This window comes from Ranitomeya imitator, chromosome 5 (genome assembly GCF_032444005.1).
Source record: "Ranitomeya imitator isolate aRanImi1 chromosome 5, aRanImi1.pri, whole genome shotgun sequence".
Lineage (NCBI taxonomy): Eukaryota > Metazoa > Chordata > Amphibia > Anura > Dendrobatidae > Ranitomeya > Ranitomeya imitator.
Genome location: NC_091286.1, coordinates 493,358,468 through 493,384,653, shown reverse-complemented (window position 1 = coordinate 493,384,653; position 26,186 = coordinate 493,358,468). Strand labels below are relative to the sequence as shown.

Here is a 26,186-nt window from a genome sequence, read left to right as displayed (position 1 = left end):
AGGAAACAATGGAACATTTGCTGGATGTCAGCGATGAAGGCAATGGAATCCTTACGGAAGCGCATAAGTACACCCAGTAGTTTGTTACTGAGGTTTGGTCCTGTCAGTAGAACGTCATTCAGGGAGACATCATTAAACTTAGCACTGGAATCAAACACGACTCTGATCTGGCCTGGTTTTTTAGGGTGGTAAACTCCGTCACATGGGTAGGAACCAGCATTCTTCAGAGTCTTTGAGAGTGGGAGCTAGTTCTGCGTGACGGTTTTCAAAAATCTTTGACATGAAGGAGAAAAAGTGATCTTTCATCTCTGGTTTCTTTTGCAGATTACGAATGAGAGAGGAGAAACGTTGTAATGCCTGATTTCTGTTGTTCGGTAGACGTGGTCTGTGGGTTTTGAAGGGAAGAGGTGCGACCCAGCTGTTGGTCTCATCTTTAACGAGTCCCTTGTCCATTACCTCTAAGAACAACTTGTCCTCTACCGACATTGCCACTTGGCTGTCCTGCTTAGTTCTCTGGAAGACTGTGCACCCTAACTGCTCCCCATAGCTTCCCGACACTATATTGCTGTCGTGAGTAAAGTCTATTAGATGGTTGGGCAGTTGGATGCTGTGTGGCAGTTCCCTGACATGGAACTCATTGTTACAAGGTTGAAACAGAGATGTACGTCCTTTCTCCAATGTATTTGTCAGCATGCTTGCCACAGAAGATGGGGCGTGCATGCGTCCCAAGCATACGTTGCCAATTATGACCCATCCTAGGTCTAGCCTTTGGGCATAGGGAGCATTGTGGAGTCCATTGATATGACGTCTCACTTTATGAACCTGCAGGATATCTCTCCCCAACAGCAGAATTATCTGGGCCTGATGGTCGAGTTCCGGTATAAGGTGTGCTATTTGTTTTAAGTGAGCGTGATGGATTGCTACATCTGGTGTAGGGATTTCCAATCTGTTGTCTGGGACCTGGTTACATTCGATGATCATAGGTAGCGGTAGGCAGAATTGTCCGTCTAAAGACTCGATCTGGTAGTCAGTAGCTTTCCTGCCTGCTGTTGTCACAGTACCTGCACACGTCTTTAAGGAGTAGGGAGTGCTTGGCCCTTTGATGTTGAATAGGTCAAAGAACGTTGATCTAGCCAAGGATCGATTACTTTGATCATCCAAGATAGCATACAGTCTTACAGCTTGGTCTCTATGGCCTTTCGGGTATACTTTGACGAGGCATATTTTTGAACAGGACCTACTGTCTATTGTCCCTTTGCAGACCTCGGTGCATTGTGAAGTGATCTCTGGCGTAGCTGTATCAGTGTTCCTTTCCTCCCCGCTATGCTCACTGTCAGCTGGCGTGTTTTGTGTACTCCATGGAGCTGGGCCAGGGTGTAGAGCGGTGTTATGGTTTGTGGTGCCACATTCTGTGCATTTTACACTGACCTTGCAATCCTTGGCGAGATGAGTTGTGGACGAGCAGCACTTGTAGCAGATACCGTTTTCTTTCAGGAAGCTTCTGCGATCTGGCATAGATTTTCCTCTGAAGGCTCTGCATTTCAGGAGAGGATGAGGCTTCTGATGAATTGGGCACTGCTTGTCAGGGTCCTGCACCTTTGTCTCTGATTGGGAGCAGCCAGCAGACCTGTAATTAGAACCTGGAGAAGAAACATAAGTCTTGTGTACCTCCACAGATGTTCTGTGTGGATTTGCAGGTGGTGATGGTGTGGCATATGGTATTGCAAAGTCAAAGCTGGGATCGTTTCTAATTCTCGATTGTTGGTGTATGAAGTCTACAAAAACGGAGAAGGGAGGGAATGGAACGGTGTGTTTGTATTTGTACGTGGAACCATGTGTGAGCCACCTCTCCTGTAGATTGTAGGGCAACTTCTGGACTATAGGGTTAACACCTCTGGCTGTGTCGAGGAATGCAAGTCCCTGTAGGTCATCCTCGTATTTGGCAACTTGGACTTCCTTTAGCAGGTCGCTTAGCTCTCTAAGTTTCTGGAGACCTTTGTTAGATATTTTAGGAAAGTCATCGATTCTTTTGTACAAGGTTCTTTCTATTACTTCTGCTGAGCTGTAACACTCATCCAGCCTCTTCCAGATCTCTTTGAGGCCAGTCTCAGGGCGGTTTATATTAATGTCTCTGATCCTTACTGCATGTTTGACTGACTCTTCTCCCGGGTATTTGACTAACAGGTCTATCTCTTCCCTGTGTTGTAGTCCCAAGTCTCTAATGACATTTTGGAATGAAGCTTTCCAAGCTCTGTAACCTTCAGCTCGGTCAGTGAATTTCATGAGTCCCTTGGCAACCAGTTCACGTCGTGTGAAGAACTTGGCAAATTCTGTCGTGAACCGGTTGTCAGCAGAGTATACTGGTAATGGGTCGCCCTGATAGTGATGTGAGGTGCGTTCGTACCTGTTAGTGTCCTCAGGGTGGCGCCAGCCGGTGTCGTATTGCTTCGGCCTGATGTACGGTGTGTCAGCAGGGTGATCCACGTTGGTTACCTGGTGAGGGGTAAGGTAGTCATTAGCAGAGTTGTTTTGCCTCACATTTTCGAGTTTGTTTCTGTCCTGAGCCTCGTGACGACTCTTGCTCACTTTGCTGGAGGTGTCGTATTCTGGTTTTGGTACAGGGTTATAGTTTGGATCAGGAAGTTCATTAACATACTGAGATGTGCGTTGTGGTGAGTCTTGCAGTGGAAACTCCAGACTCGACGTACTGCTTTGGCTATGCAGCTTGGGATTTTGCGCGGCTTCTAGCGATTCTGCTTCGGCGAGGGCTGCGGCAGCTTCCCTTTTTGCTGCTAGGCTTTCTAAGGCGGCATCCACGCGCGCCTTCTCTAATTTAAGTTGCATCTCTTGGTCAGCAAAGCTCCCTCGCATTTTGGTGGCTTCAGCATTTGCGCGGGCAATGGCGACCGCGCTGCTGATAGATGTTGTCTTTGAGGAGACGGAAGTAACAGATCTTGTCCTATGTGATTTGTCAGACATGGTGTCTTGGGAAAGTGCTTGGCTGTGCAGAGATTGCTGTAGATGTATTTAGACTCTGAGTAGCCGGTGACTTGAATCCCACTAGTTGGATGGCTGCCGTTTCACTGTTCTGTCCTCACTAGCTGAGGCAGGCTCATACGTAGCTATACAGTCAGCTAAACCGCTATACCGGGGTCCAATAAGGAGACTGTGGTTGAGTCTGTGCTTTATTAAACGTAGTGGTATATTGATGCGGTGAAACTGTGAACAATGATATACATAGAATCAGTGCATGGTATAGAACAGATACATACTACACATGATATACATTATGCATAACATTTAGAAGCTAATAACTTAACTAGGAGTACAACTGGCTAAGCTAGGCTAATATAGAGCAGGGATTATCTAGAGAAGGCATAAAGACATACCGGCAATGCAATCGCAAGGGGGATGAAGTGAAGCGTCTTTGCTTGAAGGCAAACTGAAGAAAGTGAAAGGAAAAATGGAGGGAAATGGAGGCTGAGCTACCATAATGCATTGCAAAAGAGGAGGAGAATCATACATGGATAATACAAAACAGAAAATTGAACTGTGAACATGACTCTGACCGCTAGAGGGAGCCAAAACACCACAGATGAATAAAGGCATGAATATATCAATACTGTATACTGAGGAAACTGCAATTATGCAAGCAAATAATCGGGGGTAGCAAATTGGATGGCGGAGACAGAACAAATCCTTTCAATTTTTTCACCGCTAAGTTGAGTGCCGGGTTATGCTTTACTTACCACGAGTGTGAAAGCACAACCAACATTCAAAAGTGACCAAAACATTAGCCAGGAAGCATGGGTACTGAGATGTAGTCTGTGGTCCCCACCTGCAGAACCACTCCTCTATTGAATGTGTCTTGATAACGGCCAAAAATTTCCATCTGTTGTCTATTCCATTTGCACAACAGCATGTGAAATTGATTGTCAAACAGTGTTGCTTCCTAAGTGGACAGTTTGATTTCACAGAAGTTTGCTTTACTTGGAGACACATTCTGTTGTTTAAGTGTACCCTTTATTTTTTTGACAGTGTGTATATATAAATATATATATATATATATATATATATATATATATATATATATATATATATATATATATTGTGGAAGGTCAGCTCACTTAGCTGCCCCACGAGGTAGACAGTAAAAAGTAAACAGTTCATACACAATCCTACCCAGTGCCTCTGGGCAACACACATAGCAGCTCTCATAGGAGCTAGTAGTCTGGAGGCTTCCTTCCTCCACACAACACAGAGAAAAAAAGACTAGCTGGACATTTAACTCCCTCCAGCCACCCCCTGGAGGTGGAGATATGGTGAGTAGGCTTCCCGCCCATCTCTGACCTACCCAAGATAAAAGCCATGCCCATATAGCTACTGGATTGCTCTCAGCACTTATCGTGCTGGAGAAAACACTTATGGCTTTCACATCATGCAGGAAAGCAACCTTTGTGACACATATCTCTCATCACCTTGGGATCAGTGACCCTGTCACATATTCCCCCCTCTGCCAAAAGCAGGGGCTTTGACACCTTCAGACACCAAACAGAGAATTTGGGAGAGGGCATCTGTGTTCCCTTGTAACTTCCCAGGTCTATGTTCTACGTGGAACCTGAAATCCTGGAGGCCTAAGATTCACCTAGTCTTACCCTTTATCTCCCTTAGCCATCTCAGAGGGGCATGATCGGACACAAGTTTAAACCTCTGGCCTAGTAGATGATCCCTCAATGTATACATCCATGGCCCATTTTATGGCTAGACACTCCTTCTCCACAATGGCATAATTTTCTCACATGACAAGAACTTCCAGCTCAGATACAGGATGGGATGCTCTTCACCATTTATTTCCTGAAAAAGCATGGCTCCCAATCCGACTTCTGAGGCATCCGTCTGCACCACGAATTCCTTGCTGAAGTCTGGTGCAACCAGAACTGGATGTTTACATAGAGATGACGTTCCAGGAGTTGAAGCAAGCTCTGTGTCAGCAGTCCATTTAACTATGGTTAATTTGATACCTTTAAGAAGATCCGTCAACGGTGCAGCGATTATAGCGAAACCTGGGACGAACCGCCGTTAATAGATGACAATTCCTAGAAATGCCCTCTCTTGCTTCTTGGAAAGCGGTTGCAGCCACTTCTAAATGACTTCGAACTTATTTATCTGCGGTTTAATTTTGCCCCATCCTTCTCTATGGCACACTTATTTGGATTTTTTGGTGAACCCTGCAGTTTTTAAAGTATCCATAACCAACTGTACCTTTGGCAGATAACTAGCCCAGTCAGGGTTAAAGACCACAATCTCATCGAGGTACGATGTGGCATACTTCTTATGCGGAGCCAGGATCCAATCCATTGCCCTCTGGAAGGTGGCTGGGGCCCCCTGCAGACCGAAGGAAATCCTGGCGTATTGAATATACCCATCAGGTGTCGAGAAGGCTGTCTTCTCCTTGCCACTCTGGGACATAGGGCTCTGCCAATAGCTTTTTGCAAGTTCCGGGGTTGTAAAGTAGTTTGCGGGTCCAAGTCTCTAAATGAGTTTGTCCCAACTAGGCTTCGGGTAAGCATCAAAATTAGAAACTTTATTCATCCTGTGGTAGTCGTTGCAAGACTACCACTCACTGTTGGGCTTCGGCATGAGGACAATGGGACTCAACCATCCACTTTTCGACTCCTCTATCACCCCGAGGTCTAGCATCCTCTTCAGCTTATTTGATATCATATTACCTCTCTCCGTGCTTCTGGAATTCTATAGGGCTTGGGGTTCACCCTAACGTGTGGTTCTGTTAACACGTCATGGTTGACCACCTGCATATGCCCCGGCAACTCTGAAAATATGTCCAGAGATTCTCAGTCTCGCCAGTTTCAGCAAGTTCACATGATAGACCTGGTGTGGCTTCTTTTGCCCCAGCTGGTGTACCTTGTAATTAACTTCGCCCAGTTTTTCCATCACCTCGTATGGGCCTTGACACTTGGCTAGGAACTTGCTCTCCACTGCAAGGATAAGCACTAGCACACAGTCCCAAGGCTGGCACTGCTTCAGCCTCGCTGATCGGTTAGACACCCTTGCCTGTGCCTCTTGTACCTGGAGAAGATGCTCCTTCACGATAGGCATCACTTTCACTATTCTCAACTGGGCGACATGCTCTATGATGCTCCGGTGTGGCGTGACCTCAGCTTTCCACGTTTCCTTGGTGATATCCAGGAGCCCTCGCGGATGTCGACCATACAGGAGCTTGAACGGCGAGAAGCCAGTAGAGGCCTGGGGAACTTCCCTGATGGAAGCAGGTAGTCCCAGTCTTGACCATCCTTCTCAATGACCTTTTACAGCATGGTTTTCAAGATTTTATTGAAGTGTTCTACTAGACTGTTGGTCTGTGGATGATACATTGAGGTTCGCAGCAGGGCAATCTGCAGGACACTACACAGTTCTTTCATTACCTTGATCAAGAAGGGGGTTCCCTGTTCTGTCAAAATCTTCTTCGGCAGGCCAGTCTTAGCAAATATATGGACAAGTTCCTGGGTGATACTTTTAGCCAAAGAGTTCCTTAGGGGTTCTGCTTCAGGGTACTGGGTTGCTTACTAAAGGACCACTAGAATATATTGGTGCCTTTCTGCAGACATAACTAAAGGACCAATTTGCTCGAACAGGATCTCTATTATCAGTAACGGGAACAGAGGACTTCGGAAGTGAGTAGAGAGATCGGTTATCTGGCAAGTGGGGTAGGACCTACAATAATTCAGGATCTTCCAGTAACATACTGGCCAATACAACCTCTGCAATATTCTCTCCTGCGTTTTCTCCACCCCCAGATGTCCCCCCAAAACATGTGAATGGGTCATGTCTAGAATCCTCCTCCGGTATGGCCCTGGAACCAACAGTTGCTCTACTATTTCACCTCCCCTCAGTGTAGTCACTCGATTCATCAATTTGCTATTGACTGCAAAGTGTGGGTACCTGGTGTCAGCCCCGGCTCTTAGGCAACCCCATCAATCACAGACACATTTTCAAAGGCCCCTTTTAGGGTAAGATCCTACATTTGAGCAGTCCTGAAATTTCCCCAAGAAACCCCCAGCTCAGGATTCTTGGCCTCTCTAGTCACCAGTTCACCTTCAACATCAGCTAGGACACAGAAAGGGAACTCCTCCACCTCCGACTGCAACGGCAATGCATCAGAGTTGCCCTGGCTCATGCCTGAGTCACTGGGCACCCCTGCCTTCCCCAACAAGTTCCAGAACAGGCTGAAGTCCCGCCCAATTATCACAGGGTGTAGTAAGTCTCCTCATGGAACTACATGATGTTCGTCCTTCGTTTTCTAAGATTACCATGACTTCAGGGTTAGAAGAGAATTAATAGTTATGGGTCCAGAGGTGGCTGATGAGTCCAATCCGGGCCCTGAAGGTTCGCCCACATACTTGACATAAGGAAGCAGATGTGGTCAGTATACCAGATTCTACTTGTGCCTTGCGTACAGCACGCTTTCTTTTTGCGTCACAGATTTTCCTGTCTTCAGCTGCACGTGCTCCTGAAGTGATCCTGCCCCGCCAACCTGGACGATCCAGGGCAAGCTCTTCCCATTCATTGGTGTTGACTTCCAGGTTTTTGAGATACACCTTAAGGCAGTCTTTATAGCGCTTCTTCTGCCCCCAAACTGCTCGCTTTCCTTGGCACAGTTCTCCGTACAGCAGTTGTTCCGGTAGTTGGCTGTCAGCTGGTACTACATACCACGGCTCCCTTTAATCAACACTCTGGCCATAGGGTAGTCTTTGGCATTCCCGTGGATACAGCAGACACCCACATGTTTCTCTGTGATTAACTGGGGGGGAAGCCTGGCCCTTATCAGGGTCACCAAACTCCCAGAGTACAAGAGTCTTGACACCAGTACTCCGTTTATGGTCCCAGGACATAACTGCAGCCCCTCTCCCTCTTTGTGACACATATCTCTCCTAATGTACTGCACCAGTGACCCTGTCACTATATATATATTTATATAGTGAGGCAGTAACCGGTTTCACATGCAGGGGTCACTGTGTTTTCCCCCCAGGATGCGCACCGAGGCGCATTGAGGACATGGGAGTGCATTGCAGTCACAGGCATAGCTGTGATTGCAATGCGGAAAAAAAAGTAATTTATTTGTCCAGTGCAGATTTAAGAAAATCTTCTGGGCTTTTATTTTTGAAATGGACTTACAGGATGGTAGTGGTGCAGTTTGTTTCCTTCCTGGCCTGGTTTTCCATGTGCCAGAGGCCACAGGTTCCAGTTAAAAACCTTACAGTAAAGGGTTTGGGTGTGCCAGGGTCAGAGTTGGTGTCAGTCTGGTGTTTGGAGGAGTACAGAACAAAAGGCTCTGCAGAGCTCCACCTTTGTGAGACAACACAGGCAAGCGGAACCAAACAGTCAAGGGAGCTGGAAGGTCTGGTACTCACAGTGTACACAACGGTGTAGTCGCCCACGGCAACTAGTCTCAGAAGGTGGACTGGTGTGTTTATAGGCTGCAAACTGGAGAATATGGTTCACAGCGGCGATCCGGAGGATATTGTGTACTGTGTATTGCTGTGAGTTGAACATTAAAGAGACATTTGTTTTGAATTTTGCTGGGTCACTGCCTCATCACTGCATGGGGTGCTACCGCTGCATGACAATATATGCATATAAAATACGATGTGAATAAAATGTATATATTACTCAAAATAGTTTTAAGACTTGGAGTACTTATGTAAGTTCAACTTTTAAGTTGAACTCATAATAAACTTGTAGTTGGTAGTGATAAGTTCAGAATGGAAATAGATTGCCTGGAAAAAAACAGATGACAGAGTAATAAAACAAATTAGAATAAAATAATACAATGTAATTTATTCTTTGACAAGTGTGTTTGTCACTTTTATTACTTAAAATTTGCAATTTGCAAACTGCATAAAAAATTGGCTTCATGATCATAAAATGAGATCATTTTCTGAATGTTCAAAAGTAATGATCACACACAACATTTGCATATAGCGGTGTTATCTTACAAAGCTGGATAAGAGTATTTGTTTTTAGCCATAATTCCTCTATTGTTATTGATGATTGACTGGTAGAAAGCAATCATTTTTCCATAGTGCACTGACTTTAACTAGGTAAATGGACGATTTTAGAAAGAACATTTTTCTGGTTATTAGTCTGTTTTCTTTTTTTTCTGCTGTGGAACATTTTGAGATGAATGTTTTTAATTACTGCGGAAACCTTCTTCCCAGACTAGATGAAAACAGCAGAAAGAACACAACATAGAGGAGTCCGACAATACCTCTCTGATCTGGCTGTTTTCAGTATGTCCATGCAGGGAACAAATTTGGTAAGTATGGCAAGTGCTAATTATTATGACACCATGCTGTTTTGCTGCAGCAATAGATACACAAATTGCCTTAGTGGAACATCCTAATGTTAATGCAAATGTTTAGATTAAAATGAGGAGGTTGGCAGTATAGAGGGTGCTTGGTGCCAATGTTCTCAATTGTGGCAGGATAGAGGGAGCTTGGCGCCAATATTCTCAAGTGTTTGAAGTGGTTCCAATTATTCTGCATGTGCCACAACAAATAGAGACAAAGTGACGGGAAGGTCCTACAGTTATCAGATGGATTTAGTGGCACGCATGTTGTCATGTCTACTTAGGTATATACTGTAGGTCATTTTTTATACCGAGGCTGAGAATATGATACTTACAATTCTACATGATGCCAGTAATACAGAATTGAACTGGGATAGTTAATAGCTTTTATGATTCTGCTTTTAAGGTTTGTGCTGTTACTTAGAAAGAAACGGATTTGAACACAATTTTAGCTATTTTATTTATGTGATGTACAGTTTTTTTTTTCAGAACTCAACTTCTCCAGCTTGTGTTGCTTGCTATACTTTTGCAGTTCTAGTTCATAAAAATACAAATGAAGTTCCTCATACATCAAGACTGGCGTTGTTCACGTCGGTCTTGATGAGGAGATGGAGTCAGACGCTACTGATTGATGATGAGCCAGTCCCTGCTGCATTAAGATTTGTGAATGCCGATGCTCATCATGAATTTGAACATTGGTGTAAAAGCTGTGATGAATCAGGCACTTTACGATTCCCATTCACATTAGACTAAAGTCAGCCAAACTTACCGATATCGGCGGGATCGGCAAGCAGTCTAATGTGTATGGGGACCTCCCAACTGTTCCCTGACAGCTGGTGTCAGGAGGAGAAAGATACGACTTACTGAAGTTCAATGACTAATTAGTTATCCTTTGAGACAATCTGGCCCAAGAGGACTGTGGTAGGCTAAGACCCATATGATTGACAGAATGAGATATTTGTAATCCCCAGTGGGACACTTTTATCACATGCCCAACCACTGCTCCATACATTCTCTAAGGGGCTGCTTTATAGGGAACGAGTGGCACTTTATTCCAATAGGTATACAAGGACCTCCTTCTGCCAATCGCTGTGGGTCCCAGTGGACGGACCACTACCAAGCAATAAGTTATCATCTATCCAGGACAATACAACCTACAATTTTCTTCCAAAATAAATATATTGCTCCTAAAGACAATAGAAAAGCATATCGACCTACAATGGGTGTATATAGCCCTAGTTCCCTATTTATTCAAAAAAATATATATTGAGGACTATATAACATAATAGAAGCCAATAACCAGAATTTATAAATATAACAAACTTTATTTAAGTATCATAAATACAATCATCTTAACAGTAATATATTCGTGAGATTTTACCAAAAAACAGACAAAAAGACAGAAGAAAAAAGGTTTTGCCAGGCAGCACAACGCAGGCTGAGAAAACCACACCACCTTAAAAGCCCTATATATGTGTTAACGGCCCCAGTCTGAGATGCCATGTGTAATAGACTACCATAGCAATTAGATCAAAATTGGGCTCAAGACAAAAAGTTAGAGAAAGTGATCCACACTAAAGTGAGATGTAGGTAAAATACCATATGTTATTGATCAAATTGAGCCTATGAAAAAGCAGGTATTAGTATATAAGTTTATAGTACCTGTGGCCATGGTCAGTCCGAGGGGGGTAGGTGGAACCTGCTGCCGTGCTGGCAGGCGCATCGACGCGCGTTTCGCCCGATGAGCTTCGTCAGGAGGCGTGGCTAGTGCGGCAGGAGAAGTTCCCTTTATGGAGCGTGTAAATTGATTGTATATGAAGCAGGTGTGTGGTATATCGTGGGTGTATTAGTGCCGATGATGTCATCAAAACGGGCATTTAAGCCAGGACATATATCCAACATAAGATGCAGCGCTCTATCTATGTTTGATGGTACAAAAAGGACCTTTCATATTTAGACCAATGGTATTAGTTATAGACAATCATGTGATGCTGTCACATGGGTAACAAAAACTGTGGTATTGCATAAAAGGACCTTGCATTCTAGCCCAATGGAAAGGTTTCTATATGGTCACATGGGGCCCATGATATAGAGCTCCATAGAGTTTTAACATTAAACCGGTCGGCGTGCCGTCATGTGATGCCGCGCTCACACAGGATTGACGCCGACGCCCCGCACCGCATGCCACCAGTGGGAGGAGCAACGTCATCCCCATGGTGACCACAGTAGCCAGACGCCGCGAGGAGAATGGGACCACGACAGCGCACATTGACAGCGCGTCTAGGTGAAAAGCATGAAGAGATCAGAAAAGTAAATAATATAAGTATATGTTTTTCACATAATGTACGTACATCAGATTGAACACTGTACAATCAAAATATCATACCATAAACATGGGTGACAAGAATAAAAATAAATCTATGTGACCAGAAAAATTTTTTTTTCCGCTGTCCTCAAATTCGTTTGTTTAGAAGAATCTTACATTTTGGCCCAATGAAAGGGCTTTTGTATGGTAACTTGAGGCCCATAACATAGAGCTCCATAAAGTTTTCACCATGTACCAAACGGCGCGCTGTCATGTGATGCCGTGCTCACACTAGATCGGCGTCGACGTCCCGCACCGCAAGCCACCAGTGGGAGGACTAACGTCATCCCCATGGTGACCACAGTAGCCGGACGCCGCGACGAGCATGGGACCACGGCAGCGCACATAAACAGCGCGTCTGGGTAAAAGGGCATGGAGAGATCATGAAGATAAATAGTACAATACAAACATACATGCTTTTTATAAAATGTAAGTACATCAAATCGAACTCTATACAATCGAAATATCATATCATAAGCATGGATAACAAAGATAGAAATAGATCTATATAACCAGAAAAGAACGCGCTGTTCTCATGTTGGATTAGATATGGTCCAAAAAACACTAAAATCCGATGCATCTCTGTTAATAATGATATCCCAAGTCTTTGAATATGTTATTTCCAACAGAGAGATCTGAAGGTACACGGCAATGCCCAACATCCTGCAGCTCTCCAGAGCATAGAGTAGTTCGGTCCATCACTCCAAGATGAAGATATATACCCGAATGGAGGAAGTAATTTTAAGTGAACATAAGACATACAGACAAAAATCTGAAAACTGGATAAAAGAACATAAAGTTAAAAAACAACAAAAATCTGTGATTTAAAAGAGAACTACTAAAATAGCGCCATATGATGTTCATATTACAAAAAAGACTTGAAGCTAATGAACTCATTAAGACCAGAGGGAGTGACAGTATTTAAATTAACCATCCATTTTGTTTCCAATTGTAGGAGCTTACGTTTAACGTCACCCCCCCTATTGCCCATATAGACTCTGTCAATGCCACAGACTTTCAGGCCCTTAGGGTTACAGTTATGATATTCAGAAAAATGTCTAGGGACATTCTTAAGGTTCTCATATTCACTGTCTGCTTTTCTGGCATTTTTAATATCCCGTATGTGTTCCTGTATGCGGACCTTCAGGGCTCTGGTAAATCAAGTTGCACGGACATGTAAGATGATATATAACGCCCTCTGTATTGCATGAGATATGATGTACTATCTTAAAAGATTTGTCCCCTTTAGCATTTAAAAAGGAGTTAGTTTTGGGGATGTATTTACAGATGGAACATGTCCCACAGGCATATGAGCCCCAAGGTGGGCCCTTGCTCCCAAATAGATATTTTTATCTCTCGAAGGGACATAGTGACTCCTAGTTAGGATATCCCCCAAATTACGTGAGCGTCTCCACGTAATAGAGGGTGTCTGAGTAAGATGGTATTTCAAATCCTTATCCGTAAGAAGAATAGACCAATTTCTTGACATGATTTCTTTCATTTGTTGCCAGTTAGAATTAAAGGTAGAGATGAAGCGAGGTGTCATCTCACAGTTGGTATTGTTAAGTTGTTGTTGACGATCTGACCTATATGTTAGAAGGGATTGTCTGTTCGTATTGGCTGCTCTAAGGTAGCCTTGCTTTATATCCCTTGTTCTGTAGCCTCCTTCTCTAAATCTATTAGTAAGATTGTCAGCTTGTTTTTGAAAAATTGAATCGTCCGAACATATACGTCGTACTCTTAGGAATTGACCGACTGGAATAGATTTGATCAATTGTGGTAAGTGAGACGACTCGGCATGTAATAATGCATTCGTCGCTGTATTTTTACGAAAAACATCAGTTGTTATCATGCCATCTGCTCTTTTCAAAATCATAATGTCAAGAAATTCCATTTTGGTCATACTGGATTTCCATGTAAGTTTAATATTTCGATCATTAGTATTAAGCAACTAGAGGAAGTCATTCAAGTGCGATGTGGAGCCCTGCCAGATGAAAAATATATCATCTATAAAGCGCGACCACGAGATGAGGTTTTCATGACCAGGAGTATCAAGGACCACCTCCCTCTCCCACAGCCCCAGGAAAAGATTTGCATATGAGGGCGCACACGTAGCCCCCATTGCAGTTCCCTGGAGCTGTAGGAAGGGGCGGTCCTTGAATACGAAAAAGTTGTGTGTAAGTACGAAAAATAATAATGACAAAACAAAATCAATCAGATCTTTATCTAGATTGGTCATGGTCAGAAAAAAAGCTGTAGCCCTCATCCCGTGGTCGTGGCATATAGAAGTGTATAAGGACTCCACATCGCACGTTACCAATATCATGTCCTCCTCCAGGTGTACCCCCTCCAATTTTTTCAAAATATCAGTTGTGTCTCTCGTATATGATGGTAAAGTCTCAACACATCCTTGTAGATAATAATCTATGTATTTACATATAGGTTCACAAAGACCCCCAATCCCGGAAACTATAGGTCTCCCTGGTGGGTTTTGGGGGTCTTTGTGAATTTTATGGAGGAGGTAGAAAGTAGGTGTTACAGGGCATTCTTGCATTAAAGACTCCTTAAGTTTATTAGTTATAATACCCTTCTCCACCCCATCCTCCAAGATATCATCTAGTTCTTTTTTAAAATTGTGTATGGGGTTTGAACTGAGGCGTTTGTAACAGTCAGGAGAATTGAGCTGCTTAAAGGCTTCCTTTTCATAGGCGGTGGCTGGCCATAGGACTATATTGCCGCCTTTATCCGCCCTTTTGATAACTATGTCCATGAGAGATGAGAGTTCGTTTATGGCTTTTCTTTGCTCCCGTTAATAAGTTTGATTACTTTACGGCGGTAAAGGATCTCGAATTATTTGCACGTAAGCTAATCCTAGAAAAATATTTCAGTCTAGATACCTCTGCTATGACCACTGATACTGAAATACAAGCACTTTATGACCTACATGCTCTAGCTAGAGAACATGATGCGGGGGAATCATCTGATAGTCTCCCAGTACCTACACACCTTTTTCGTACCTCCAAATCTTTCCCACCTTTATCTATCTGTCCCCAAGTGGAGATCTTTGTCAAGGTAGTCAAGAGCGAATTTGAACGTATTCAGGCACATATTGACAAGGACAACCTAACAAGGGCTCAAAGAAAAGCCATAAAAGAACTCTCATCTCTCAGGGACATAGTGATCAAAAGGGCGGATAAAGGCGGCAATATAGTCCTATGGCCAGCCACCGCCTATGAAAAGGAAGCCTTTAAGCAGCTCAATTCTCCTGACTGTTACAAACGCCTCAGTTCAAACCCCATACACAATTTTAAAAAAGAACTAGATGATATCTTGGAGGATGGGGTGGAGAAGGGTATTATAACTAATAAACTTAAGGAGTCTTTAATGCAAGAATGCCCTGTAACACCTACTTTCTACCTCCTCCATAAAATTCACAAAGACCCCCAAAACCCACCAGGGAGACCTATAGTTTCCGGGATTGGGGGTCTTTGTGAACCTATATGTAAATACATAGATTATTATCTACAAGGATGTGTTGAGACTTTACCATCATATACGAGAGACACAACTGATATTTTGAAAAAATTGGAGGGGGTACACCTGGAGGAGGACATGATATTGGTAACGTGCGATGTGGAGTCCTTATACACTTCTACAGGCCACGACCACGGGATGAGGGCTACAGCTTTTTTTCTGACCATGACCAATCTAGATAAAGATCTGATTGATTTTGTTTTATCATTATTATTTTTCGTATTTACACACAACTTTTTTGTATTCAAGGACCGCCCCTTCCTACGTGTGCGCCCTCATATGCAAATCTTTTCCTGGGGCTGTGGGAGAGGGAGGTGGTCCTTGATACTCCTGGTCATGAAAACCTCATCTCGTGGTCGCGCTTTATAGATGATATATTTTTCATCTGGCAGGGCTCCACATCACACTTGATTGACTTCCTCCAGTTGCTTAATACTAATGATCGAAATATTAAACTTACATGGAAATCCAGTATGACCAAAATGGAATTTCTTGACATTATGATTTTGAAAAGAGCAGATGGCATGATAACAACTGATGTTTTTCGTAAAAATACAGCAACGAATGCATTATTACATGCCGAGTCGTCTCACTTACCACAATTGATCAAATCTATTCCAGTCGGTCAATTCCTAAGAGTACGACGTATATGTTCGGACGATTCAATTTTTCAAAAACAAGCTGACAATCTTACTAATAGATTTAGAGAAGGAGGCTACAGAACAAGGGATATAAAGCAAGGCTACCTTAGAGCAGCCAATACGAACAGACAATCCCTTCTAACATATAGGTCAGATCGTCAACAACAACTTAACAATACCAACTGTGAGATGACACCTCGCTTCATCTCTACCTTTAATTCTAACTGGCAACAAATGAAAGAAATCATGTCAAGAAATTGGTCTATTCTTCTTACGGATAAGGATTTGAAATACCATCTTACTCAGACACCCTCTATTACGTGGAGACGCTCACATAATTTGGGGGATATCCTAACTAGGAGTCACTATGTCCCTTCGAGAGATAAAAATATCTATTTGGGAGCAAGGGCCCACCTTGGGGCTCATATGCCTGTGGGACATGTTCCATCTGTAAATACATCCCCAAAACTAACTCCTTTTTAAATGCTAAAGGGGACAAATCTTTTAAGATAGTACATCATATCTCATGCAATACAGAGGGCGTTATATATCATCTTACATGTCCGTGCAACTTGATTTATATAGGCATGACCACCAGAGCCCTGAAGGTCCGCATACAGGAACACATACGGGATATTAAAAATGCCAGAAAAGCAGACAGTGAATATGAGAACCTTAAGAATGTCCCTAGACATTTTTCTGAATATCATAACTGTAACCCTAAGGGCCTGAAAGTCTGTGGCATTGACAGAGTCTATATGGGCAATAGGGGGGGTGACGTTAAACGTAAGCTCCTACAATTGGAAACAAAATGGATGGTTAATTTAAATACTGTCACTCCCTCTGGTCTTAATGAGTTCATTAGCTTCAAGTCTTTTTTGTAATATGAACATCATATGGCGCTATTTTAGTAGTTCTCTTTTAAATCACAGATTTTTGTTGTTTTTTAACTTTATGTTCTTTTATCCAGTTTTCAGATTTTTGTCTGTATGTCTTATGTTCACTTAAAATTACTTCCTCCATTCGGGTATATATCTTCATCTTGGAGTGATGGACCGAACTACTCTATGCTCTGGAGAGCTGCAGGATGTTGGGCATTGCCGTGTACCTTCAGATCTCTCTGTTGGAAATAACATATTCAAAGACTTGGGATATCATTATTAACAGAGATGCATCGGATTTTAGTGTTTTTTGGACCATATCTAATCCAACATGAGAACAGCGCGTTCTTTTCTGGTTATATAGATCTATTTCTATCTTTGTTATCCATGCTTATGATATGATATTTCGATTGTATAGAGTTCGATTTGATGTACTTAAATTTTATAAAAAGCATGTATGTTTGTATTGTAACATAGTAACATAGTAACATAGTTAGTAAGGCCGAAAAAAGACATTTGTCCATCCAGTTCAGCCTACATTCCATCATAATAAATCCCCAGATCTATGTCCTTCTACAGAACCTAATAATTGTATGATACAATATTGTTCTGCTCCAGGAAGACATCCAGGCCTCTCTTGAACCCCTCGACTGAGTTCGCCATCACCACCTCCTCAGGCAAGCAATTCCAGATTCTGTACTATTTGTACTATTGTACTATTGTACTATTGTACTATTTATCTTCATGATCTCTCCATGCCCTTTTACCCAGTACTATTATACTATTTATCTTCATGATCTCTCCATGCCCTTTTACCCAGACGTGCTGTTTATGTGCGCTGCCGTGGTCCCATGCTCGTCGCGGCGTCCGGCTGCTGTGGTCACCATGGGGATGACGTTAGTCCTCCCACTGGTGGCTTGCGGTGCGGGACGTCGACGCCGATCTAGTGTGAGCACGGCATCACATGACAGCGCGCCGATTGGTACATGGTGAAAACTTTATGGAGCTCTATATTATGGGCCTCAAGTTACCATACAAAAGCCCTTTCATCGGGCCAAAATGTAAGATTCTTCTAAACAAACGAATTTGAGGACAGCGGAAAAATTTTTTTTTCTGGTCACATAGATTTATTTTTATTCTTGTCACCCATGTTTATGGTATGATATTTTGATTGTACAGTGTTCAATCTGATGTACGTACATTATGTGAAAAACATATACTTATATTATATTATTCACTTTTCTGATCTCTTCATGCTTTTCACCTAGACGCGCTGTCAATGTGCGCTGCCGTGGTCCCATGCTCCTCGCGGCGTCTGGCTACTGTGGTCACCATGGGGATGACGTTGCTCCTCCCACTGGTGGCATGCGGTGCGGGGCGTCGGCGTCGATCCTGTGTGAGCGCGGCATCACATGACGGCGCGCCGACCGGTTTAATGTTAAAACTCTATGGAGCTCTATATCATGGGCCCCATGTGACCATATAGAAACCTTTCCATTGGGCTAGAATGCAAGGTCCTTTTATGCAATACCACAGTTTTTGTTACCCATGTGACAGCATCACATGATTGTCTATAACTAATACCATTGGTCTAAATATGAAAGGTCCTTTTTGTACCATCAAACATAGATAGAGCGCTGCATCTTATGTTGGATATATGTCCTGGCTTAAATGCCCGTTTTGATGACATCATCGGCACTAATACACCCACGATATACCACACACCTGCTTCATATACAATCAATTTACACGCTCCATAAAGGGAACTTCTCCTGCCGCACTAGCCACGCCTCCTGACAAAGCTCATCGGGCGAAACGCGCGTCGAGGCGCCTGGCAGCACGGCAGCAGGTTCCACCTACCCCCCTCGGACTGACCATGGCCACAGGTACTATAAACTTATATACTAATACCTGCTTTTTCATAGGCTCAATTTGATCAATAACATATGGTATTTTACCTACATCTCACTTTAGTGTGGATCACTTTCTCTAACTTTTTGTCTTGAGCCCAATTTTGATCTAATTGCTATGGTAGTCTATTACACATGGCATCTCAGACTGGGGCCGTTAACACATATATAGGGCTTTTAAGGTGGTGTGGTTTTCTCAGCCTGCGTTGTGCTGCCTGGCAAAACCTTTTTTCTTCTGTCTTTTTGTCTGTTTTTTGGTAAAATCTCACGAATATATTACTGTTAAGATGATTGTATTTATGATACTTAAATAAAGTTTGTTATATTTATAAATTCTGGTTATTGGCTTCTATTATGTTATATAGTCCTCAATATATATTTTTTTGAATAAATAGGGAACTAGGGCTATATACACCCGTTGTAGGTCGAGATAATCTATCCAGGACAATACCTTGATAAATAATAACATTCGTGATGGTCTAGGATAGTAAAAGAATTTATCATAATGGATCTGTTTTTCACTGTTTGTTAAGGTACCGTCACACTCAGCAACTTTGCAACGAGAACGACAACAATCCGTGACGTTGCAGCGTCCTGGATAGCGATCTCGTTGTGTTTGACACGCAGCAGCGATCAGGATCCTGCTGTGACATTGCTGGTCGGAGCTAGAAGTCCAGAACTTTATTTGGTCGTTAGGTCGGCGTGTATCGTCATGTTTGACATCAAAAGCAACAATGCCTGCAATGTTTCTTCATGGAGCGAACAACCAGCGAGAACGATAAGTACGTCACTGGATCGCTCCTGCATTGTTCTGGAGTTGCTGTGTTTGACGTCTCTACAGCGACCTAAACAGCAACGCTCCAGCGATCGGCTCGTTGTCTGTATTGCTGCAGCGTCGCTGAGTGTGACGGTACCTTTATACTGTATGAGAGAACAGGAAATTCTGTCTATTGGGTCGTGGACTATACTATGAATTTGAGAACTATCCCTGCTCCTGTAGTTTTATGTTTTACAACTATAGAAACCTTTTGGCTTCACTGCAGTATATTCTGTATAAAACACTGAGCTGACATTGCAGCTCTGACCTTCCTTTACTCCTAAGGAAGAATGCTTTGACATGTTAGGAAATGTGGAAGATTTGTAAACAGGACTGCTTGTTCCATCCTTTACTTTCTGTCTTTGTACAATTCAATAGAACAATTTAACAGTCAAATTTAAGTGAGAATTTTATTCAATTTATTGATTTTAAAAAGTTGGTAGTTTTAATATGAGGAAACATTGTATATTAACCTTTAGTTTGTATTGATTCATCTTACATTTAAAATTTACCTCTTTTTCCACATAAAATGTTCAAGCCAAAAGAATAAAGTAAATTATGCAAAGAGTTTGCTGACCTTACATTCCTCATTGTATACATTGAGCAGAAGACCTCCTATGGCTATGTGCACATGTTGCGGAAAGGTTTGCGGATTTTTCCGCACTGATTTTGGTAAATCCGCAGGAAATCTGCACTGTGGATTTACTGCAAAAAAGAGGAGAACCAGGAGCAGATAGCAGTAAAGATATATACAAAAGAATCTTTATTAATCTTTATTAATGCAAAACTTTTAAAATCTGGACATCAGTAATAATAACATGCATTCCAAAACAACACAAAGGAAAGGGGGAACACAAACCCTGAACCCTCGCCACCCCTAGACTGAAGAAGATGATAGTGTAAACAGCTAAGAGCCGTAAGCTCCATACAGCTAGAAGTGGTTACATGGGAAGCAAAGGAAGGGGTTAATGCTTGTGACAGGAAACGGTAGAGAGTCTAAGGCAAGTGCGCCGTACCGAATACAATAATTTACCCATGTCACAAGAGCATAAAGTGAACTATAAGCTTACCCATGCAGTGGGGAGGAGAGGTGAGGGTGTCCCGCCGGTGAGATGGCCCCGACGCGCGTTTCGCAGCGCTAACACGCCGCTTCCTCAAGGGGATAACGGAATTCCGGTTATTACTGCGGATTTACTGTGGAATTACCACAGATTTATTTTTTTGTGCGGATTCCACTTGCGGTTTTACACCTGCGGATTCCTATCATGGAGCAGGTGTAAACTGCTGCGGAATCCGCACAAAGAATTGACATGCTACGGAATAAACAATGCTACGCTTCTGCGCAGTTTTTTCCACAGCATGTGCACTGAGGATTTTGTTTTCCATAGTTTTACATGGTACTGTAAACTCATGGAAAATTGCTGTGGATCCGCAGCGGCCAATCCGCTGCGAATCTGCAGCAAAATCCGCAACGTGTGCACATACCCTATTGGTCTACTCCTGCATTGACAGGGAGCACTAATCCAATATTCACACACATAGTGGACATGCTGTGGCTTTAAACCGTAGTAGCCGTGTCCAGCTTTGGTCTTTTTACTGATTTCCTACTTGATCACATAATCGCACAATCACTTAGTCTTGCAGAGAAATAGCTGAATCACAAGCAAAATTACATAATTGTGCAGGGAAAACAGGAAGAAGTAAACAGTAAAAAGTTGCACCATGATTAACATAGAGTTCTCAGAATAACAAGCAATCTATTAGGCTGGAGGGCGACGACATGTTACACAACCAAAGATTGCACGAGAATGCTGTTAAATGGCAAGTTGCTGCTACCTTTTTCTGCCTGCGCTACCCTTCTTCATATTTAGAACTGTGTACTTATTTACTGAGTCCAGAGGGCCTGTCTGTCTGGGCCAATGCCCTACCCATTGCTATTGTACAATCTAGTCAGGTGCCTGCACTTTTCCAGACATCATTTACAATTTCCCCAATGGGGCTCACAATCTAGATTCCCTATCAGTATGGCTTTGGAGTGTAGAAGGAAATCGGAGAACCCGGAGAAAACCCACACAAACACGGGGAGAACATACTAACTCCTTGCAGATGTTGTCAATGGTGGGATTTCAACCCAGGACTCCAGCGCTGCGAGGCTACAGTGCTAACCACTTCTCCACCATGCCCATGAATAGGTGCAAAACAGTGTATGTGACAAGCAATGCTCACACACTGCAGCTCTCCTCTCACAGCACTTTCATCCAGTGAGATCAGATGTGTAGTGTGTGAGCATTGCTTGTCACATGCAGATCTTTGCATCTATCCCGGGTACAGGGGCACTATCGCCAGATGGGATAGATGCAGAGCAATATTTGAATGATATACTGCTCGGGTAAATCTGTATGATCTGGTTAGTCATGAGTTTTATTTTGTCACACAGAGGAAGATGGTTCTGACCTTCTGAGGCGTTTTCCTTTTTCTCCTGCATGATACAGTTATATGAAAAAGTTTGGGCACCCCTATTAATCTTAAGCTTAATGTTTTATAAAAATTGTTTTTTTTTTTGCAACAGCTATTTCAGTTTCATATATCTAATAACTGTTGGACACAGTAATGTTTCTGCCTTGAAATGAGGTTTATTGTACTAACAGAAAATGTGCAATCTGCATTCAAACTAAATTTGACAGGTGCATAAGTATGGGCACCCTTATCATTTTCTTGTTTTAAATACTCCTACCTACTTTTTACTGACTTACTAAAGCACTTTTTTTTGTTTTCTAACCTCATTGAGCTTTGAACTTCATAGCCGGGTGTATGCAATCATGAGAAAAGCTAATTAAAGTGGCACTTGCAAGTTGTTCTCCTGTTTGAATCTCCTCTGAAGAGTGGCATCATGGGCTCCTTAAAACAACTGTCTAATGATCTGAAAATAAAGATTATTCAACATAGTTGTTCAGGGAAAGGATACAAAAAGCTGTCTCAGAGATTTAACCTGTCAATTTCCACTGTGAGGAACATAGTAAGGAAATGGAAGAACACAGGTACAGTTCTTGTTAAGGCCAGAAGTGGCAGGCCAAGAAAAACATCAGAAAGGCAGAGAAGAAGAATGGTGAGATCAGTCAAGGACAATCCTCAGACCACCTCCAGAGAGCTGCAGCATCAACTTGCTGCAGATGGTGTCACTGTGCATCGGTCAACTATACAACGCACTTTGCACAAGGAGAAGCTGTATGGGAGAGTGATGCGAAAGAAGCCGCTTCTGCAAGCACGCCACAAACAGAGTCGGCTGAGGTATGCAAAAGCACATTTGGAGAAGCCAATTTCTTTGTGGAAGAAGGTCCTGTGGACTGATGAAACCAAGATTGAGTTGTTTGGTCATGCAAAAAGGCGTTATGCATGGCGGCCAAAAAACACGGCATTCCAAGAAAAACACTTGCTACCCACAGTAAAATTTGGTGGAGGTTCCATCATGCTTTGGGGCTGTGTGGCCAATGCCGGCACTGGGAATCTTGTTAAAGTTGAGGGACGCATGGATTCCTCTCAGTATCAGCAGATTCTTGACAATAATGTTCATGAATCAGTGACAAAGTTGAAGTTACGCAGGGGATGGATATTTCAGCAAGACAATGATCCAAAACACCGCTCCAAACCTACTCAGGCATTCATGCAGAGGAACAATTACACTGTTCTGGAATGGCCATCCCAGTCCCCAGACCTGAATATCATTGAACATCTGTGGGGTCATTTGAAGAGGGCTGTCCATGCTCGGCGACCATCAAACTTAACTGAACTGGAATTGTTTTGTAAAGCGGAATGGTCAAAAATACCTTCATCCAGGATCCAGGAACTTATTAAATGCTACAGGAAGCGACTAGAGGCTGTTATTTTTGCAAAAGGAGGATCTACTAAATACTATTGTCACTTTTCTGGTGGGGTCCCCATACTTATGCACCTGTCAAATTTTGTTTGAATGCAGATTGCACATTTTCTGTTAGTACAATAAACCTCATTTCAAGGCAGAAACATTACTGTGTCCAACAGTTATTAGATATATGAAACTGAAATAGCTGTTGCAAAAAAGAAACAATTTTTATAAAACATTAAGCTTAAGATTAATAGGGGTGCCCAAACTTTTTCATATAACTGTACCTCCGGCTTATGATTGGGCAAAGCCAAGCAGGGGAAAAATTACATACCCCCAGAGAAGAGTCTTTGCTAACGCCTTCTTGGTTATAGTGTAATTTAGCAAATAATGTTTAGAAGCCAATATTTCTACATAATCAATAAGAAAAAGAAAAGATACATTTTTCAAATCTTCAGCCGCTTTATCATGATTTGGCAGGTTTAGCATGTACATGTAGTGAAAAAGCGGCTATAAATGATGTCATATACTAGCTGAGAAGAGACATAACATATTATTAGTATTATTATTATTACCTATTATTATAGCGCCATTTATTGTATGGCGCTTTACATGTGAATAACATATGATAAAATAATGTTACTTCCTCCAAACCTCAGGGTAGGGAAGTTAGTAGGAAATGAGAAGGTAATGACGCAGACAAGAAGCTTCTGTTACAGATTTCTGTGCAAATTTAATAAAAAGTTCCATGTTCTTTTTCAGCAGATCTAAGTTTGCAGGAGTCTCCGATATGACAAGAAATCCATATATAAGAACCCAGTACAAATGAGCTCTTGCCAGCGCAGCTTGCGTTTCACAGCTCACAGTTAATGTCATCTGGGTTGCTCTGTCTCATGATATATCTGTGCCATTTTCACACTGTCATTAAGTAAGGTTTCTTTTTATCCTACTCAGTCTTATCAATCCAGCCTGTGAGACCAGCCATTATTGAAGGAGAGGTGCAATGTTAGCACTATGTTGCCTCTATTCTTTGAAGTCCTGTCCAGCAAACAGTAACCCTTGTGATTCTAAATAGGCGAAATAATTACACCCCGAGCGGCAGCGTATGGCAGATGCAAAGCTTTGTAATTAGGATCATTTATCATTTGTGCTCCGGATACATCATTAAGCAAGTGGATATTGTTAGAAAATCTGCTAAATTTTACATCTCCTGATCTTTTTTGCAGGTAAGGTTTTTATTATAGAACAACTAATTTTAATAGTTTTAATTATCTGCAATCATCAAATTATTTTCTAAATTTAATAGCATAATTTCGCATCTTAATTAGTAAGTAATTTCTTGTTAATTTGACTCTACTCAGTCTATTAATGCACATTGTATAAACTGAATGTTCCAGAGCTTTTGCAGGGAGGCAGATGTGTGATGTGCCGGCATAATAATACTACATGACTAAATGGTGCCCTCTGGTGGTAGGAAACACTGGCGAGCACTTAGTCTGTATCATATCTATCTTTTTTAGAACATAGACATGTAGTGTAGTGAATTGGTGCTAAAAGAACATTTTTGTAGGAAAGATTTGATTTTTTTTTTTATTTTCACATGTCTACGTTATAAACGTCTTTGAAGTACTTGGGGGTTCAAGGTGCTCACCACACATCTAAATACATTCCTTGAGGGGTCTAGGTTCCAAAATGGGGTCACTTCTGGGAGGTTTCCACTGTTTAGGCACATCAGGGGATCTTGAAATGCAACATGACGTCCGCTCTCTTTTCCAGCCATTTTTGCGTTCATAGTCCAAACCGTTGTTCCTTCCCTTCCAAGCGCTGCCATGAACCCAAACTGTAGTTTCCCCCCACGTATGGGGTATAGGCATAAATAGAGAAATATTTTAAATTTCTCTCATTCCCCTTGTGAAAATAAAAAATTATGGGCTAAAGTAAAATTTTTGTGAAAAAAAGTAAAATGTTATTGCTTTTCTTCCACATTGTATTAATTCCTGTGAAGCATGTTAAAGGTTAATAAACTTATTGAATGTGGTTTTAAGCACTTTGAGGGGTGCAGTTTTTTTAATGGTCTCACTTTTAAGTATTTTCTGCCATATAAGACCCCCCAAAGTCACTTCAAATGTGATGTGGTCCCTAAAAAATGGTTTTGTAAATTTTGTTAGAAAAATTAGAAATTGCTTATCAAATTTTAACCCTTGTAACTTCCTAGCAAAAAAAAAAAAAACACGTTAAAAATTGTGCCGATGTAAACTAGACATTTAGAAAATGTTATTTATTAATTATATTGTGTGACATAACTTTCTGGTTTTAGGGCATAAGAATAAAAATGTAGAAAATTGTGAAATTTTCAACATTTTCACCAAATTTCCGATATTTTCTTAAATAAATGCTAGTCATCTTGAAGAAATGTTAACACTATCGTGAACAATATGTCACAAAAAGTGTTCTCAGAATCACTGGGATCTGTTCAAGTGTTTCAGACTTATTATCTCATAAAGTGACACTGGTCAGATTTAAAAAATGAGGTCTGGTTACTCATAGTGATGAGCGAATATGCTCGTTACTCGAGATTTACCGAGCACGCTCGGGGGTCCTCCGAGTATTTTTTAGTGCTCGGAAAATTTGTTTTTATTGCGGCAGCTGAATGATTTACATATGTTAGCCAGCATAAGTACATGTGGGGGTTGCCTGGTTGCTAGGGAATCCCCACATGTAACCAGGTGGCTAACAGATGTAAATCATTCAGCTGTGGCAATAAAAACTAAATTTCCGAGCACTAAAAAATACTCGGAGGACACCCGAGCGT

At 42.1% G+C, this 26,186-nt stretch overlaps 1 protein-coding gene across 1 annotated transcript in view; it reads left to right on the top strand.

The window, feature by feature from the left end:
- Positions 1-9,269: 9,269 nt before the first annotated feature.
- Positions 9,270-26,186, top strand: part of LOC138638242 (complement C1q and tumor necrosis factor-related protein 9-like) — a 34,275-nt gene continuing 17,358 nt past the window's right edge. Inside the window, exon 1 of the mRNA XM_069727396.1 lies at positions 9,270-9,334. Coding sequence (XP_069583497.1) covers positions 9,311-9,334 — 24 coding nt within the window. The 5' untranslated portion in view covers positions 9,270-9,310. The remainder of the gene's footprint in view (positions 9,335-26,186) is intronic.